Source organism: Macrosteles quadrilineatus, unplaced genomic scaffold (genome assembly GCF_028750875.1).
Source record: "Macrosteles quadrilineatus isolate MER2022 unplaced genomic scaffold, UCM_ALF_1.0 Scaffold_1__1_contigs__length_201487025, whole genome shotgun sequence".
NCBI lineage: Eukaryota > Metazoa > Arthropoda > Insecta > Hemiptera > Cicadellidae > Macrosteles > Macrosteles quadrilineatus.
The window spans coordinates 94641620-94657631 of record NW_026542594.1 but is presented as its reverse complement, the minus strand read 5'-3'; the positions used below and the strand labels follow the sequence as shown (position 1 = coordinate 94657631).

General features: G+C 37.2%; 1 protein-coding gene across 5 annotated transcripts in view; it reads left to right on the top strand.

The window, feature by feature from the left end:
* LOC128989601 (sphingomyelin phosphodiesterase 4-like) overlaps positions 1 to 16012 on the top strand; it is a 171489-nt gene that overhangs the window by 89088 nt on the left and 66389 nt on the right. For all 5 annotated transcript variants that reach the window (XM_054411660.1, XM_054411744.1, XM_054411826.1 and 2 more), the window contains one exon: positions 14964 to 15128. In XM_054411660.1, the coding sequence (XP_054267635.1) occupies positions 14964 to 15128 (165 nt within the window). The remainder of the gene's footprint in view (positions 1 to 14963; positions 15129 to 16012) is intronic.

Genomic DNA, 16012 nt, shown 5'->3' with positions numbered 1-16012 from the left:
TTTACTAAGAATTAAGTGAATGCACTGTTTTATGTCATAACTCAAACTCAACTAACTTTATTTACCTTTTTACAAACATAGAATAACAAATAAACATATGATAATAATTAATAGAAATTAACAGGTGTTATGAAATAAACTGTTCTCACAACAGTTTGTTATATTATAATTTGAGTAAAGTTCGTGAGTCATGGAAATCGATGGTAAATGGTCATGGATAGTCATGGAAATTAATGACAAATTTTCTGTGGACACCCTGTAGTCCAAAGGTGGTGAATATTTTACGCAGCTCTCTGATTGTCTATTAAGATGTAATACTCTTCGTAGGTATGACTTCAACCCACTTGCTGAATGGGTCTACTACCAACAGAAAGTAATTTCCGTTGGTTGGCCCAGCAAAATCTATGTTATCTATGTTGTCTAACACCATATCCAGACAACCCCAGGACCACCAGTCTTTAGCAAACCCCGTCGTCTAATAGCCCCGTACAAGTTAAAGCTAGCCAAAAAAGAATTTGAGGTTATGGTCCAGTTAGGTATAGCTAGACCTTTTTCTAGCAGCTGGTCATCCCCTCTTCATATGGTTCCCTAAAAAGGAGACGAATGGAGACCATGTGGAGACTTTTTTCTAGGACTCTAGGCACAAGCCTGGGATTGTTTTTTATATTACTTCAGGCTAGACCTAAGGGTTACGGCATTATCACTTAGATAAAATCCATTGTAGACTTAGCGGGGATTGATCCCGGGACCTCAGGGACTGAAGTTCCGCGCTCTAACCACTACGCCATCTCGCTCCCCGCCATGTGAAGACTACAGAGCCCTAAATGCCAGAACCATTCCTGATCGCTACCCTATTCCTCACATTAAGGGCTTTTTCTAAATTTGCATGGTAAAATAAACTCTACTATAGATATTGTTCGTGCTTACCATCAGAAGGGATCTGAATGAACTTTGCAATGCTGCCCAAACCTTTCAGCATTTCATTGATGGTGTCCTCAGTGGCCTAGACTTCTGTTACGCTTACATTGATGACATTCTCGTAGCTTCAGAATCTGAAGAACAACACCTCATTCACTTACGACAATTGTTTGACCGCCTATCCTCTTTCGGAGTCTTTGTCAACCCAAGTAAGTACAACCTAGGAGTTCCCATGGTTAGTTTTCTCGGGTATCAAGTTTCCGGAGAAGGGATAAAACTAGAGATGTGCAAGTACTCGAGATTTCGAGTTCGAGTCGAGTACGGCCTTGAAATTCGAGCTTATCTTTGAACTTGATTGTTAAAAAATCAATATTTTTTAAAATGTAACTTGTGTTTACATAAAATGCTGGATAACTTTTATTACTGTAGATTCTACAGTAATACAAATATTTTTACATTGTAGAAATAAGCAAGAGGTAGTTGTTCTAACCTATTTTAATAGCTGTTACAACAGAATAGGTCAACTCAAAGCAGTCGCTGGCGACTGACTGACGATGGAAAACAATAGAAGGAAGGGAGGGGTTGTGCAATGACCTCAAAGTGAGCGCATAGCAACAGTGAATGAAGTAGGGGTTTGGGGGGAAGGGGGAGGGTCAGACCTTTGAGCTATATTTAGACTAGACTTTCACCACTTCCCAAATGGCCAGGTAGGGGGATTACAAATTACAATAGCAGGTTTTTTCCTCGCCTGGTTTGACTTTTGTCTTTTTGTGTAGGAGATTTGAATCATCAAAAATGTAATTGATAATACAATCTGTAAGGGACCAGGAGAAATATTATTCAAATTAGAGTTAATGTCATGATTTGCATTTTTACTCAAAATACAACATTGCGCAATCATGATGTGAGTCATTGACCTTTAACCTATAGCATCTGTTATAAGTCGATAATTATAAATTGATGTTCCCGTGGTTGAAAATAATTATTCTGTAAACTTTTAAAACATAGACAAATCATAAATAAGTATAAAATCGCACATAAAGATAATAATAGCACTCCTAATAAGGATATAAAGATAACGACATAAAAAACATCATCATACTTTCTCTTGTTCTTCCATTCTTTCTTGGGGAGAATAATAGTGAATTAGGCCTAGTCTAGGTTTCATTTGAGTTCTATAACTACTATTGTATGGACCTATTACATTATTCAGTACAATGTTTAATCTACAATTATTGTTTTGTTTAACATAGTAAGGTAGGCTACTTGTAGGCATATTTAATTACTTTATTTTGAACATACATTTTGAGTATTTTGACAGAATATTTGTTTACTATTAACAAAGGAGATTAAAAAATTTAATTTTCTTTAATTTAAAAATTTATTTCTCCTTTACTTACTGTCAAACCATTGGAAATTTCTAGGCCTACTGTTATAAAAACCACACCAACTAAAATAAACTTACAAAGGTATAATCGTCTAACTAGGTGCATAGTTACATCCTTTGAGGATAATTGTCCTTTGAGCAAGGGAAAGAGCAACAGGGCTAGTTGGTGGGGTCCTGAACTTGCCTCTCTTAGGAAGAGAGTAAGGGCCCACTTTAGGCGAGCAAAGATAACCAATAATTGGGATACATACCATACTGTTCTCACAGAATATAACCATGCAGTACGAAAGGCCAAAAGGCTTTCATGGAAAAATTTTTGTGGAAATTTATAGAGTATCAAGGATACTTCTAGAATACATAAGGTACTTGTTAGAGACAGGCATGTTACTCTGGGTGCCGTTGAGGGACCGGATGGTGTAATGGCTCTTGAACCTACCGAAATACTAAAGGTTATGGTAAAAACTCATTTCCCTGGTTGTATTGTTTCTGAAGTGCAGCAGGAGGAGGTGAGTCCAGAGCGGCCTAACCTGGGCCGTCGTGCCACTCATTCTATGTGGAGCACTGCTTGCCGCATAGTCACCTTCAGCAAGGTAAGATGGGCTGTTGGCTTATTACGACCCTTCAAATCGCCGGGTCCTGATGAGGTAAGACCTGTTTGTTTGCAGGAGGGTCTTGATACAATTATACACCCACTCTGTAAACTTTTCAGAGCCAGCTTAGCCTTAGGACACATTCCCTTAGGGTGGTGTAATTCGCGTATCGCATTTATTCCTAAACCAGGAAGGGATAGTTACACTGACCCTAAGTCATTTAGACCCATTTCTCTATCTTCTTTCTTTCTTAAGATCCTAGAAAAGTTGGTCTCAAGATATATGATGGATACAGCTCTTAGGACACATCCTTTACATATTAATCAGCATGCGTATGTCTCAGGAAGATCATGCGAGACTGCGTTGCACCAACTTGTAAGCAAGATTGAGAAAGCTCTAGAGAGCAGTGAAGTGGCCCTGGGTGCCTTTCTCGATATTCAAGGTGCTTTTGATAATACTGGTACTCCAGCGATTCTTAATGCGGTGAGAGCAAGAGGTTTTCACGGTATAATATGTAGGTGGATTGAATCCTTGCTTCTCAGTAGGAAGGTTAGGCTCTCACTCCATAATGACACGATCGAGGCAAGAACTACTCGAGGATGTCCTCAGGGGGGGGTTCTTTCTCCTCTCCTTTTGAATTTGGTAGCAGACGACCTTATAAGGACCCTCAACGAAAGTGGGGTTTTCGCCTTAGGTTATGCTGATGATGTTGCAATCCTTGTGGTTGGAAAGTTCCACAGAACCATAACTGACCTTATGAATAGAGCTTTAAGGGTAGTGGACCGTTGGTGCCAGGAAGTTGGGCTCTCTATAAATCCCAGGAAAGTTGTAATGGTACCCTTCACAAGAAGGAGGAAACTGGATGGGATCGGCCCACTAAGACTGCAGGGTACTGTAATAGAGCTGCAGAATCAGGTGAAGTATCTTGGTGTAATTTTGGACAGATCACTTCACTGGGGACCACATCTTCAAAAAGTCACTGAGCGTGGCAAATGGTCCCTTATGGCATGCAGGCGGATGGTAAGTGGCACAAGAATCAAGAACTTTATTGTCATTGACCTTTTACAAGGAATAGACATAGTCAAAACTAAAACTATAAAAACTATAAAAAATACAGTAGTGGGTTCTATATTAAAAATCAATGTCAACATTAGAAAGTAAATATTCTGTTATACAATAAAATGGATTTTTGATGAGCCACTCAAACATTTTTGACTTAAACCTATTAAAAGGAACCAGTTTGGCTGCCAGACCTAATTTATTAAAAAACCGTATACAATTTATTTTATGGCAGTTATGTGTTTTGGCCAATCTATGGGCAGGGATTTCTAGATTGGATTTGCCTCTTGTATTGTAAGAGTGTATACTATCTCTACAAGTGAATTGATGTAGATTAGCTTTAGTGTAGAGGAGTATGTGAAAAATATACAAATTTACTACAGTCAAAATTTTAAGGTTTATAAAAAGAAGTCTACAGCTATCCACAGGGCCAACCCCACAGATTGTTCGTATAACTTTTTTTTGCAATAAAAGAATTTCATGGGTGTGGGGGGAGTGTCCCCAAAGTATAATCCCGTAAGAAATATGTGATTGAAAAAAAACCAAAATAAGTAGTCCGAAGGTATTCATTACTAACAAAATCTCTGAGTTTCCAAATTAGATAATTTACTCTAGAAATTTTTTTACATGTGATTTCTATGTGTTCTTGCCAATTTAATTTTGAATCAATTTGGAATCCTAACAATTTTACTGATTTTAATTCATTATCAAGTGGGGATAGACTCAAAAGAATTCTCTGTGTTTTTTCTTGATTACACATCAATTTATTTGAGGAAAACCAATTTAGTGCTGACGTTATCGATTCATTAGTAATTAAATCAAGCTCATGAATATCTCTATGTGTTGCAATCAAAGTTGTGTCATCAGCATACACAACAGTGTCTACATCAACATTCTTCGGCAGGTCGTTTATCGAGATTAAAAACAAGAAGGGTCCCAAAACTGAGCCCTGTGGAACACCTACTTCAACCAATCTTAAGTCAGAATGACTGCCTCCAACAGATACATACTGTTTTCTATTGGTTAAATAGGATCTTAAAATGTTTAAAGTTTCACCTGTAATACCGTAAAATTCAAGTTTTTTGAATAAAATATTAAAAGGTACAGAGTCAAATGCTTTTGTAAGATCAAATAAAGTTAATGAAACAGTTTCTTTATTTTCAAATGCATTTAAAGATTTATTAACTACTTCTAAGACAGCTGCAGTTGTTGATTTACCCTCACGGAATCCAAACTGTGAATTTGTCAATAAATTGTTGTTTTCAAAATATTCATTAATTTGTTTATGCATGAGACATTCAAAAATTTTGGAAAAGATTGGCACTATTGAAATAGGACGATAATTACTAGGAAGATTTTTATCGCCTTTTTTATATACTGGAGTAATTTTAGAAATTTTGAGAAGGTCAGAGAAATAACCAATTTTCAGACATTGATTAATACAAAAAGCCAGAGGTTCACTTATGAAATGAATTATTTGTTTGATGCTGTAATTTGAAAACCAGTAATGATCCATAGTTTTTGAATTGGAAAAGTTAGCTACAACATTGTTAACCTCTTGCCATGATACCTCCCTCCATTGGAAATGTAATTGTCCTATAGGGGGAGTCCCCAACAACTCATGTGCAGGTGTGTTGGTGAGAGGAATTTTGTTTTCTAGCTCATTAACACATTCAACAAAATAGTTATTTAGATTATCAGCATCCAAAACCTCAGATTTAGTTGATGTAGGAGAAAATTCATGTGATATAACTTCCCAAGCAGCCTTGCACCTCTTGAGGGCCTTATCAATATACCTTTCAAAAGCTTGCTTTTTGGCTAATTTTATTTCACGATTGTAGGCCTTTTTACAATCAATGTAGGTTCTATAGGCAATTTCCAAATTATTTGAATTATGTTTAAGTAAGCTCTTATAAATAGAATGACAAACAAGCATTTTTTCCCTAAGTTTCCTTAACCTTTCATTATACCATTTAAGTTTTCCTTTCTTATGTCTATTGTTTTGTTTACACTTAACTAATGGGGAACTGCAATGCCACAAAGATACTATTCTCTTAAAAAAATTATCAAATAGTTGTTTCTCATTTATTCTACCCATTTTATAGTCCATTATCATTTCCCATTTCTCTTGTACCAATTGATCAACAAAGTATTTAATATTACTTTCATTTTGCCTTCGTATTATTTGTTTTGTTCCTCCTGTTGAGTTGTTACATTGTTTGATAGTTTTCTGTAAAAAATCTAATATTAAAGGTTCATGGTCTGCAAAACAACCTCCTACTTTATTTATGTTATATAAATCTGATGAAAAGTTTACAATTATATTATCTATGCATGATTTTCCCCTAGTTGGTTTTTTATTTGTACAAACTAAATTTAGACTTCGCAACAGATTGGCAAATTCAATAGATGACTTTTTTTCCATTTTTATCATTTCTATGTTAAAATCCCCTACAATAGCAACAAATTTAAATGACTAACAGCTTTTTTACAGCAAGCTCAAAATTTTCCAGAAACAAACCAATATCACCATTAGGAGATCTGTAAACACTTAAAACTATAAGATCATAATCAATTATTTTGATACAGCTAAATTCACAATGAAGCTCAATGCAAAATAAGCTAACATCTATTTTGGTAAACGTTAACCCCTCTCTTAAAAATATTCCTACCCCACCATTTTTTATACTCTTCCTACACATGATATCTGCAACAATAAAATCTTTAGGGACAAAGAATTCAACTTCCAGCTCCTCTAGCCAATGTTCAGACACACATATTACATGCACTTGCTCTATGGCACAAAAATGTTCTAATTCTAATATTTTGTTCCTAATAGACTGGATATTGACCTGTAAAATTTTCAAGTATTCTTGGTTTGCATTGTTATTTGTTTTAGCATTATTATTTACAGTACAATCAAAATCATCCATACTTACAGCTAATGTATTATTTATTTCGCTATTTCTAAAAAAACTTCCTCAATTTGTTCACCTAACATAATACTATTTACAGTGGTATTTTCTATATTACATTGGGGGTAATATAGAAACACAAATTATCAATATCACTGTTCATTTACACATGGGGGTTACAGCCTAAACTTTTGCACTGGCTGTATGTATCTGTTGTTCGACCCGCCCTTACATATGGTTCGCTTGTGTGGTGGCCAAAGATGGAATCAACTATAGCCGTTAAAGCTTTAGCAGGAGTTCAGAGGCTTGCTCTTATTATGATAACTGGGGCAGTAAGCAGCTGTCCTGGAGCGGCACTTGACTGTCTGCTTGACATGCTACCTATTGACATTTATATTAAGGTGGTAGCAAGTAAAACAGCCCAACGCCTTAGATGCGAAAACTTATGGATAGCCTCAGGAAACAACAAAGGGCACTCCAAAATTGTTCAGGTGGTACATAATGATGAATTGGACTTACCTTCAGATCACATGTCCAAAAAATACTCCTTTGGAAAGCCTTTCAAAGTACTAATACCAGATAGGAAGGATTGGTCTGGCGGAAAAGGACCCATACCCACAGGTGACTTAGAATGCTATACTGATGGTTCTGAGATCAAAAATGGGGGCACTGGAGCAGGTGTGCATTGGATGAATGGAGGCACTGGTATTTGTCTTCCAATGGGGGTGTACCCAACTGTCTTTCAAGCGGAGGTCACTGCCATTCTAGTTTGTGCTCAAGAACATCTTAACAAAGATATCAGAGACAAAACAATCAATATCTATACTGATAGTCAAGCGACCTTAAAAGCATTAAACTCTTACGAATTCAACTCCAGGCTCGTGTGGGATTGTCTTGCTTCTGTGTCTGAGTTGGGTAGGAGAAATGACCTTACGCTTTGCTGGGTGCCAGGACACTCAGGCATTAAAGGAAATGAAGCTGCAGACAGATTGGCAAATACTGCCTCTGCGACATCATTGTTAGGCCCACAACCCTTCTGTGGCATCTCACGAAACAGTGTATGTTCTGCGATTGCGTCATGGGCCAAGGAAAAGCATCGCAAACGCTGGGTCGATGTTCCCCTTCTTAGGGTCAGCAAGCTTACTCTGTTTAGGCCTTCCAAAAAGGTTGCCTGTGACCTCTTGAGACTAGACAGACGAAGAATTAAATTAATTGTTGAACTGATAACTGGTCATGGAAGATTCAGGAAACATCTACAACGGATGGGCTTATATGATGGTGAACCGATCTGTAGGTACTGTGATAGGTCAGAAGAGACAGCTGATCACTTACTCTTTGATTGTAACGAGCTCTCTGACGCTAGATCGATAACTCTTGGAAATATGGCTAGAGGTAGATATCTTCCTGAGGATGAACTAATTGGGAAGCTACAGGCATTCATTGGGCACCTCAACTTGTAGGTCAACAAGAAAGCAATTAAGTATCTGGGGTGCGCAATAATTCGATTTCGGATGAAGTGCTTTAAGGTCTCGACCTGCCCCTGTTAGAAAAGATAAGATAAGATAAACTTACAAAACCAAAGGTGAAAAGGTAGGAAATAAAATTTCAAGTTGTAGAATAAATCTCTATACTAAACTTTTTATTGTAATTGAAACCTTAATAACTAATAGATGCAAGTATCAAGTAATTTTAGCCAAGTATTATGCAATATTACTTATCAGTAGGGATTAATGTAATTAATTTGTAGATAAATAAATATATGCTCACTTACCTATTTTTCACAGAAGTATAAGTTCATTTGTGAGCTCTAATGTTGTTGTTTTAAAATTACTTTCTACGCATTGATATGTTACTGCACAAATATTGATGATTAATTTATTTTTATAATCGTACTTCAGCTTGTAACCGGGTTGTTTTACAACTTACATGCTCAAGCCCTAAAGAGTTACTTACACATCCTTCGATCTTTTTGGTTTAAACTCGACTCGCAATCGAGAATCCAATCTTTTGCCAATTACTCGGCTCGAACTCGACTCGACCTGAAAAATCTGTGCTCGCACATCTCTAGATAAAACCCTTACCTGAAAAAGTGAAAGCTCTTGACTATTACCCCAAACCAAAGCCTGCAAAGGAATTAAGAAGATTCACTGGTATGGTGAACTGTTATCGTAGATTCCTACCCCATTCAGCGTCCCAGCAGAGCTCACTAAACGACCTTCTGAAAGCCAATCTAAAAGGTAATGTGCCTATTAATTGGACTACAGAAAATGAACGAGCTTTTGAATCTTGTAAAAGAAGCCTCAGTGAAGCTGTTATGTTGTCTCACTCTGCACTGCATGCCTCACTTGCAATCTTCTACGATTCATATTATTCATTCTGATAGCCCCTGGACTACAAATAATGACTTTGTAGGCTTACCTCTGTCAGTAGTCTAAAATCTCTTGCCTCATTTGACATTGTAAACCTATATACCAATGTCCCATTGAAAACCACACTGGACATCGTTCATGACAACCTAAATAAACATTCAAACTTACTACCTGAAGCAATAAATGAAATGTTACAACTACTGACTGAAGTACTCCGTCAGAACTATTTTACTTTTAATGATAAATATTATTTACAGAAAGACGGCCTTGCTATGGGGTCGCCATTATCAGGTATCTTATCTGATATCTACTTGAATCATGTTGAAAATAATAACATATTTTCAGATAAAAACAAATACAAAGATAAAATACTCATGTACTATAGTATGTGGATGACACCATTGTATTGTTTGATGGCAACAAGAGACAATTAAACCTCTTCCTCAAATATTTAAATCAAATAGAACCAAAATTAGAACTCACGCTTGAAACAGAAGAATCGAACTGCATACATTATCTAGATTTCATCATAAGGAAGACTGTTTCGATTATAGCATCTACAGGAAACCAACTACTTCTGCACAAACAATCCACAACACCTCATACCACCCATATTCTCAAAAAATGTCAGCATTTAATTCATTGGTCCATAGGATGTTAACAGTTCCATTAAACACAGTAAATTATGAAATTGAATACAAAATTATAAAACATATAGCTACAGTCAATGGTTATAAAAGCGGTTTAGTAGATAGGCTCATCACAAAACATAAAAACAAATAAGGTTTGATGATTAACAGCTCAGAGAAGAAAAAATATGTCTGCGTGGAATATAGTCACACTATCCAACACGCTTTAAAGAAAAAACTCGCCAAACAAGGCATCGAACTAGCTTTCAGAACTACAAACCGTACTAAAAACGTGTTGACGAATAAAATTGAGATAGGTTACAAAATAGACAAAACCGGCGTGTATAGGAGGATATCTTGTCCGGATTGCCCAAGTAAATACATAGGACAAACAGGCCAGGCCTTCCAAACATGATATAAAGAACACCGACCAGATCCTAAACACCATAAACAAAAATCTGCGTTTGCTCACTCAATGAGTGATATTAAGACCGGCTTGGAAGTTTTACATTATTGCGGGAAAGGTAATAAGCTGGACACACTTGAGGAGTATGAAATATATAAAATGAACGTAAACGAAGAACACAAGGAATACATCCTCAACAATAAACTACAGTTCAAGTCCCACTCCCTCTTCAACACTGTTATCTCATCTGGAACAGCTGACCAACGAGCTGATAACAGAGAAGGACGAGACGAAGTTACATAACGCGTGTCCAGTCTACCTACAACCGCTGCCGTGTCATGATAGCGCTATCGTGTTTTTTCGTGTTTAAATGTTCCGTGTCCCGTGTTGTATTTTATGTTTAAATTATTTGATGTTTTTGACGTAAAGCTCCGACGATGTTGCAGTGCAACGAAACATGTCAGCTTTGAACAACATTAGTTGAAATAAGAAACAATTTTGGACTACTGACGGAGGTATGCCTACAAAGTTCTACGATTCATCGGACTATGCCGTAGGAAGTGTATTGCAACAAAAGGTAGTAATAAATACAAGCACTTGTAACTTGTATAACTATTTATTCATAACTGGAAAGTAAATATTATTATATGAACAATGTAAATAAATAATTAACGTGTAGATTAATACAAGAAGTACAGAAGCAAAATATATAACAGTGGTCTCCCCCTAACAATGGTCTCCCCCTAACAATGGTCTCCCCCTAAACTTTCGTATGCAACATTTGATCGATGTGGCGTCTCCAAATTTATCCATCGTCCATTTTGATAAAATAGTGAAGGCGACCGTCTCTACTTTGGACATTTCCGTAATTCCACTTACATTTTCCGGAATAGTTCCGTGCTTGTACTTGTTCACCTGGGTTGAAGTATCTCACTATTCCTTTGGGTTGTTTTGTTTCTTCCTTTGTCTTAGGTAAGAGTAAACTTAAGTATGTGCGGATCCTTCTATTGAACATCAAGAAGTATGAGCTGTTGCCAGTTGAATTCGGAGCTTGACGTATTTTCATCAGCAGTTGATGAAGCTTTTCTTCAAGTGTACCAAATTCATCTGAAAAAACAGTTGATTAATTTCTTTATCGTTTGTACGAAACGTTCGACTTGGCCGTTCGAAGAAGGATGGTAAGGAGCTGTCTTTTTGTGCAAAGTGCCACATTTCTTCAAAAAGTTACTAAAGAAATCTAAGAAGAGGTGAACTGACGACCATTATCAGAGACTATAACACTTGGTAGTCCAAAGGTGGTGAATATTTTACGCAGCTCTCTGATTGTCCATGAAGATGTAATACTCTTCGTAGGTATGACTTCAACCCACTTGCTGAATGCTTCTACTACCAACAAAAAGTAGTTTCCGTTGGTTGGCCCAGCAAAATCTATGTGGACCCGCTCCCATGCTTCAAAAATGTAAACATTGTGAAACTTTGGAATCCCATGGGGCGTAACTCAAAGAAAACACGTTAAAAGTAATCGGTATATGTGTTTACCAGGTACAGGGCTACTTCTTGAAATTATATAGATAATAAATCAAAAAATAAAGTTGACTGATTATTGGCTCTTATAAAAGGATAAACAATCAAGGAACATGATTTGATTAAGTAACCACACATCACTGAGCCTATATCTTCATTCTTTCTTGTAAAAATCGCTTCGATTGTGGCTATATAAAATCGGAAAGAAAGATTTCACTGTACAACGAGCTCAAAAAGCTCGAGAACCAGCAATAAGATGGAAATAACCGGCCGAACCTTCAACCATCCAGTGGCTCGCTAGTCGCTACCCCAGGTCGGTCGGTAGCCGGGTAGCCCATCAATGGAACCCGTTAGGCCCGCCCCGACCTCTCGCCGCAAAAGAGACAAGAATTTTGCCTTGTTCCACGCGCCTTTGATTGTTTGAGGCGGGAAAACTATTTGTGTGCTACGGCCCGCGCAACACAGGATATTGTTTTGGTATTAGTTGGCCTTTTTCCAAGATGACCGTGACCGTTAGCTTTTTTTTATGGACTCTCTTGGAGATAATTCAAAACTACAAAGAACATTTCTAATCCCACAGTATACTAGCTATTTAAATTATAAACACTTTGGTGTTTGAAAAATATTTTTGGACGATAAATTTTGCAGCTATTTGAAACTATCCAAGATGGCCGCTTGCTTTCAAGGACTCAACAATAGGCCTAATTGTGCGACTATAAAGCAATAACTTCCCACCTTGCGCTTGCGAATTATTTTGGTACATGTTTGTATCCACAGTTGGCAGGACGACCATTAAGACGACCAAAGATTACATTGGCATTTAGGTATTTAATCTGTAGAATAGTAATTGTTAAGTAATCTGGAAGACAACTAATTAAAATGAAGCGTGAAAGATTGGTTATGAGAGTGCTCCATGCCTGAAGCATAATCTGTTTGTTTGAGTTGCGGATTTTCAAGCTTGTAGAACAAATAAATATTACAAAGTAGAAGGGCAGAGGTGAAAGTGACTGAAGTGACGGGATACCCGGTGGATTTTCAGTGACTGGATTCCAGTGGTATGCGGTAAAATATATAGTGACTGGCTTAGCAGCACAAATTTTACGTGACTGGCTTTCCCATGCAAATGCGGTGGTGACTGCATTAGCATAGCAGTTTTTACGTAATTATATTTTAGTATTTTTAAGAAAAAAAGAGATATATACGTTCAGATATGTCTTATGTTAAGATATTTACCAATATATATTATATATATATCATAGTCTTGAAATATATTGGGGGGTACATATATACATACATATATATATATATACAAACTTCCTCTTTTATAAAATAATAGATATCTATTAAAAAAAAACAAAAAAATTTAAATTTAATTTTAAAATAACTTTAATTTAAATAGAAAAAAAAAGTTTAATTTTTTTTTCTAAATTTAATTTTTAAATAGATATCTATTTATTAAAAAGTGACTTAACAGTCAATTGTTTGAACAAACCCAACATTAAAACCATACCAAAAATGAGAACCGGAACTCTAGAGATTAGATTACCTTGTGACTGTTCTGTTTCCCAAGGAAAAACAATAATCATTGACACTATCATTCCTTGTGATTCCAGAGACCATCAATCACCAGCCATTTTTCATTTAATTCCTCTTTCATGGACAAATTTAAACTATCTCAAAGTCGACCCACTAGACAGGATCGATAGATCAGAATTCAACAACATCACAAACTTCATAATAGACGATTGGAATATCACTACTCCCACCTTTGTTGTAAAGAATCTAGAACCTGTTAAATTGTTTAATCATATAACATTAAAGAATAATTGGACCGACATTTTAGATGATAGAAGAGTAATTTTGTACATTTTATTAGTCTGGATAGTAATATTAACAATCTTACTCATTATTTCAGCATATTTCATCCACATACTCAATATTAAAATGAATCTAATCACAAAACCTCAAACCCCTCAAAAAGACTATTAATGTAACAAAGTGTTACCCAGAATAAACCATTAATAATCTCAACATCAAAAAATAATTTATAATAATAATTTAAAAAATAAAAACATCTTAACAAACAGCTAATATTTAAATAGTTCAAAATTAATGAAACAATCAATTAACTTAAGGAGACTCGATGGGGCAAAAGAAGACGTGAGCGACTATGAGCTATTACACCACCAGCTCATTCTACCGCGTCGCTGGAAGGGTCGCGAAACAAGCAAATGCGCCGATCCTCAAGATCGCGTCGCGTCGCAGGAAGGGGGGGAAGAAGAGTCGGAACGCACATCAAGATATCCGTTCGATTCCCACCTTCGCGATTGATGTTTCCGTGTATCTCCTTAAGTTGTTTTTCCTTTTCATTGTCAACCGGTGGTAGGTTGACGTTTTAACCAGGGGGGTGTAAGAAAGGGGATTAACCCCGTACCCACGGTGCTCATCTATGCAGACACTCTGTTCACATTACACTTAGTCGACCAGTTGGTGTGAACAGAGTTGAACAGTAGCATGAGGATCGATTTACAAATTCCTTTCCCAGCTGATGTGAGCTAGGTGATGACCGGTAGGGCTGACTTCCAAGAAACACCGTTAACCTATAAGCCACACACCCTATCGGTAATCAGCCAATGAGAAGGGCTAATGAAGAAGATGGAGGGGTGACGAGTCTCGGAGCGGGAGGACCTGGAGAGGACAATCGAGAGATCACCACGGGCCACCGGAGAAAGAAGATCGGGAGTTTGGGAGTGCGTGTATCGGTGCGTGTGCTTCTGGGACAATTAACAGTATGTAAAAAGAATAAAATATATAACTAAAGTTTTGTCAAACATACAAGTCATGAAATTTGTCAGTAACTAATTCTTTTAAATTTTCAATTGATTTTCTTTTCTTGTAAATTTAACGTTGTAAATTAATTTATCTTATTATTGTTGATTTTTGCCTTTTCTAAGTTTTCTTTTGCTGTTGTAACACTTTGTTACTTTTGTTGTTTTTCTAAATTTAAACTTTTGTTCATTACACGTTGAGTAACACCCTTAAGCAGTCTTATGTCTCATTAACCTAACACCTCTTGACTAAGCTAAGCGAGTGAATCATTTTAGGAAACCTAAACTTAAAGTGAGGCATGGGACTCGCACTGTATATATTACTGTTTGTGTGGCAGGTTTTCTCCCAGCCCAACTTGGCAGAGTTGTTGCGTCAGGTGGAAGGTAGTCTGGGAGAGTTTGATGGCCGAGGTTACAGCAAGTGGGTCCAGTCTCATCTGCTGGACTTGGAAGGCCCAGCGTTCCAGTACAAGGCTATCTTCTCTGTCCACTCTAAAATGGAGGTAGGCAAGAGATAATAGAAAACTGTATTAATCCAGAATGAAATACTTAATCAACTGTGGTTTTCATTACTAGGTATTTTAAATTAAAAGCTCACATATATATTTTTATTGTCACAATTAGATTGTAATATGAATATCCCATCATCGCCCTCCCCTTTAGTCCAAGCTCTAATAGGGGAACCAAGCCTCAGGTACAGGGCGGGTCGCAGTTGGCGGATGGCGAACTTTCCACCAGATATGGTGGACAGCTGTGAATAAGGGGTAGCCCGAATAAGCAGTCCCGGACCGAGGCGGCAGCACCAGAGGGCGTGGGAGGGTGATCTGTGGCGGGGTCACACTCAGCAAGTCCTCATGAGCCCGATGATAGTACTGTGTCATGGCGAGGAAGTGCCGCCATTAAATAAGCACTGCCCGTACTGCCTTGTACGATAGGGTTTGGGCTATGGCCGGGTCGGGGTCTGGAAGCTGTGGTGGAAGCAATTGACCTAGGAGAAGAGGACTCTAAACAAACTCCTGGTTCTCCAGGCTGGGGGTTGGGTGTGAGGTTAGCAACCCCACCCTGTCAAAAGGAAATAGCTACAAATCTGCAAATGAGTTTCGTAGATTGGATGGAAGTACAGGATACGGACTTGGAAATGCTCAATGGACTCACAAAAAGAAATTTTGAATGCAGCAACATGGAATGTGAGAACAATGCTGATGCCAGGTAAATTGAAGGAAATTGCACTGGAGATGGAAAAATTCAATTTAGACATCTTGACCTTGCAAGAGGTAAGGTGGAAGGGAAATGGAAGAATATACAAGAAAACCTATAGTGTGTTATACAGTGGCCCGGAAAGTAGAACTGGACTAAATGGAACTGGATTCATATTAAACTCTAAAAC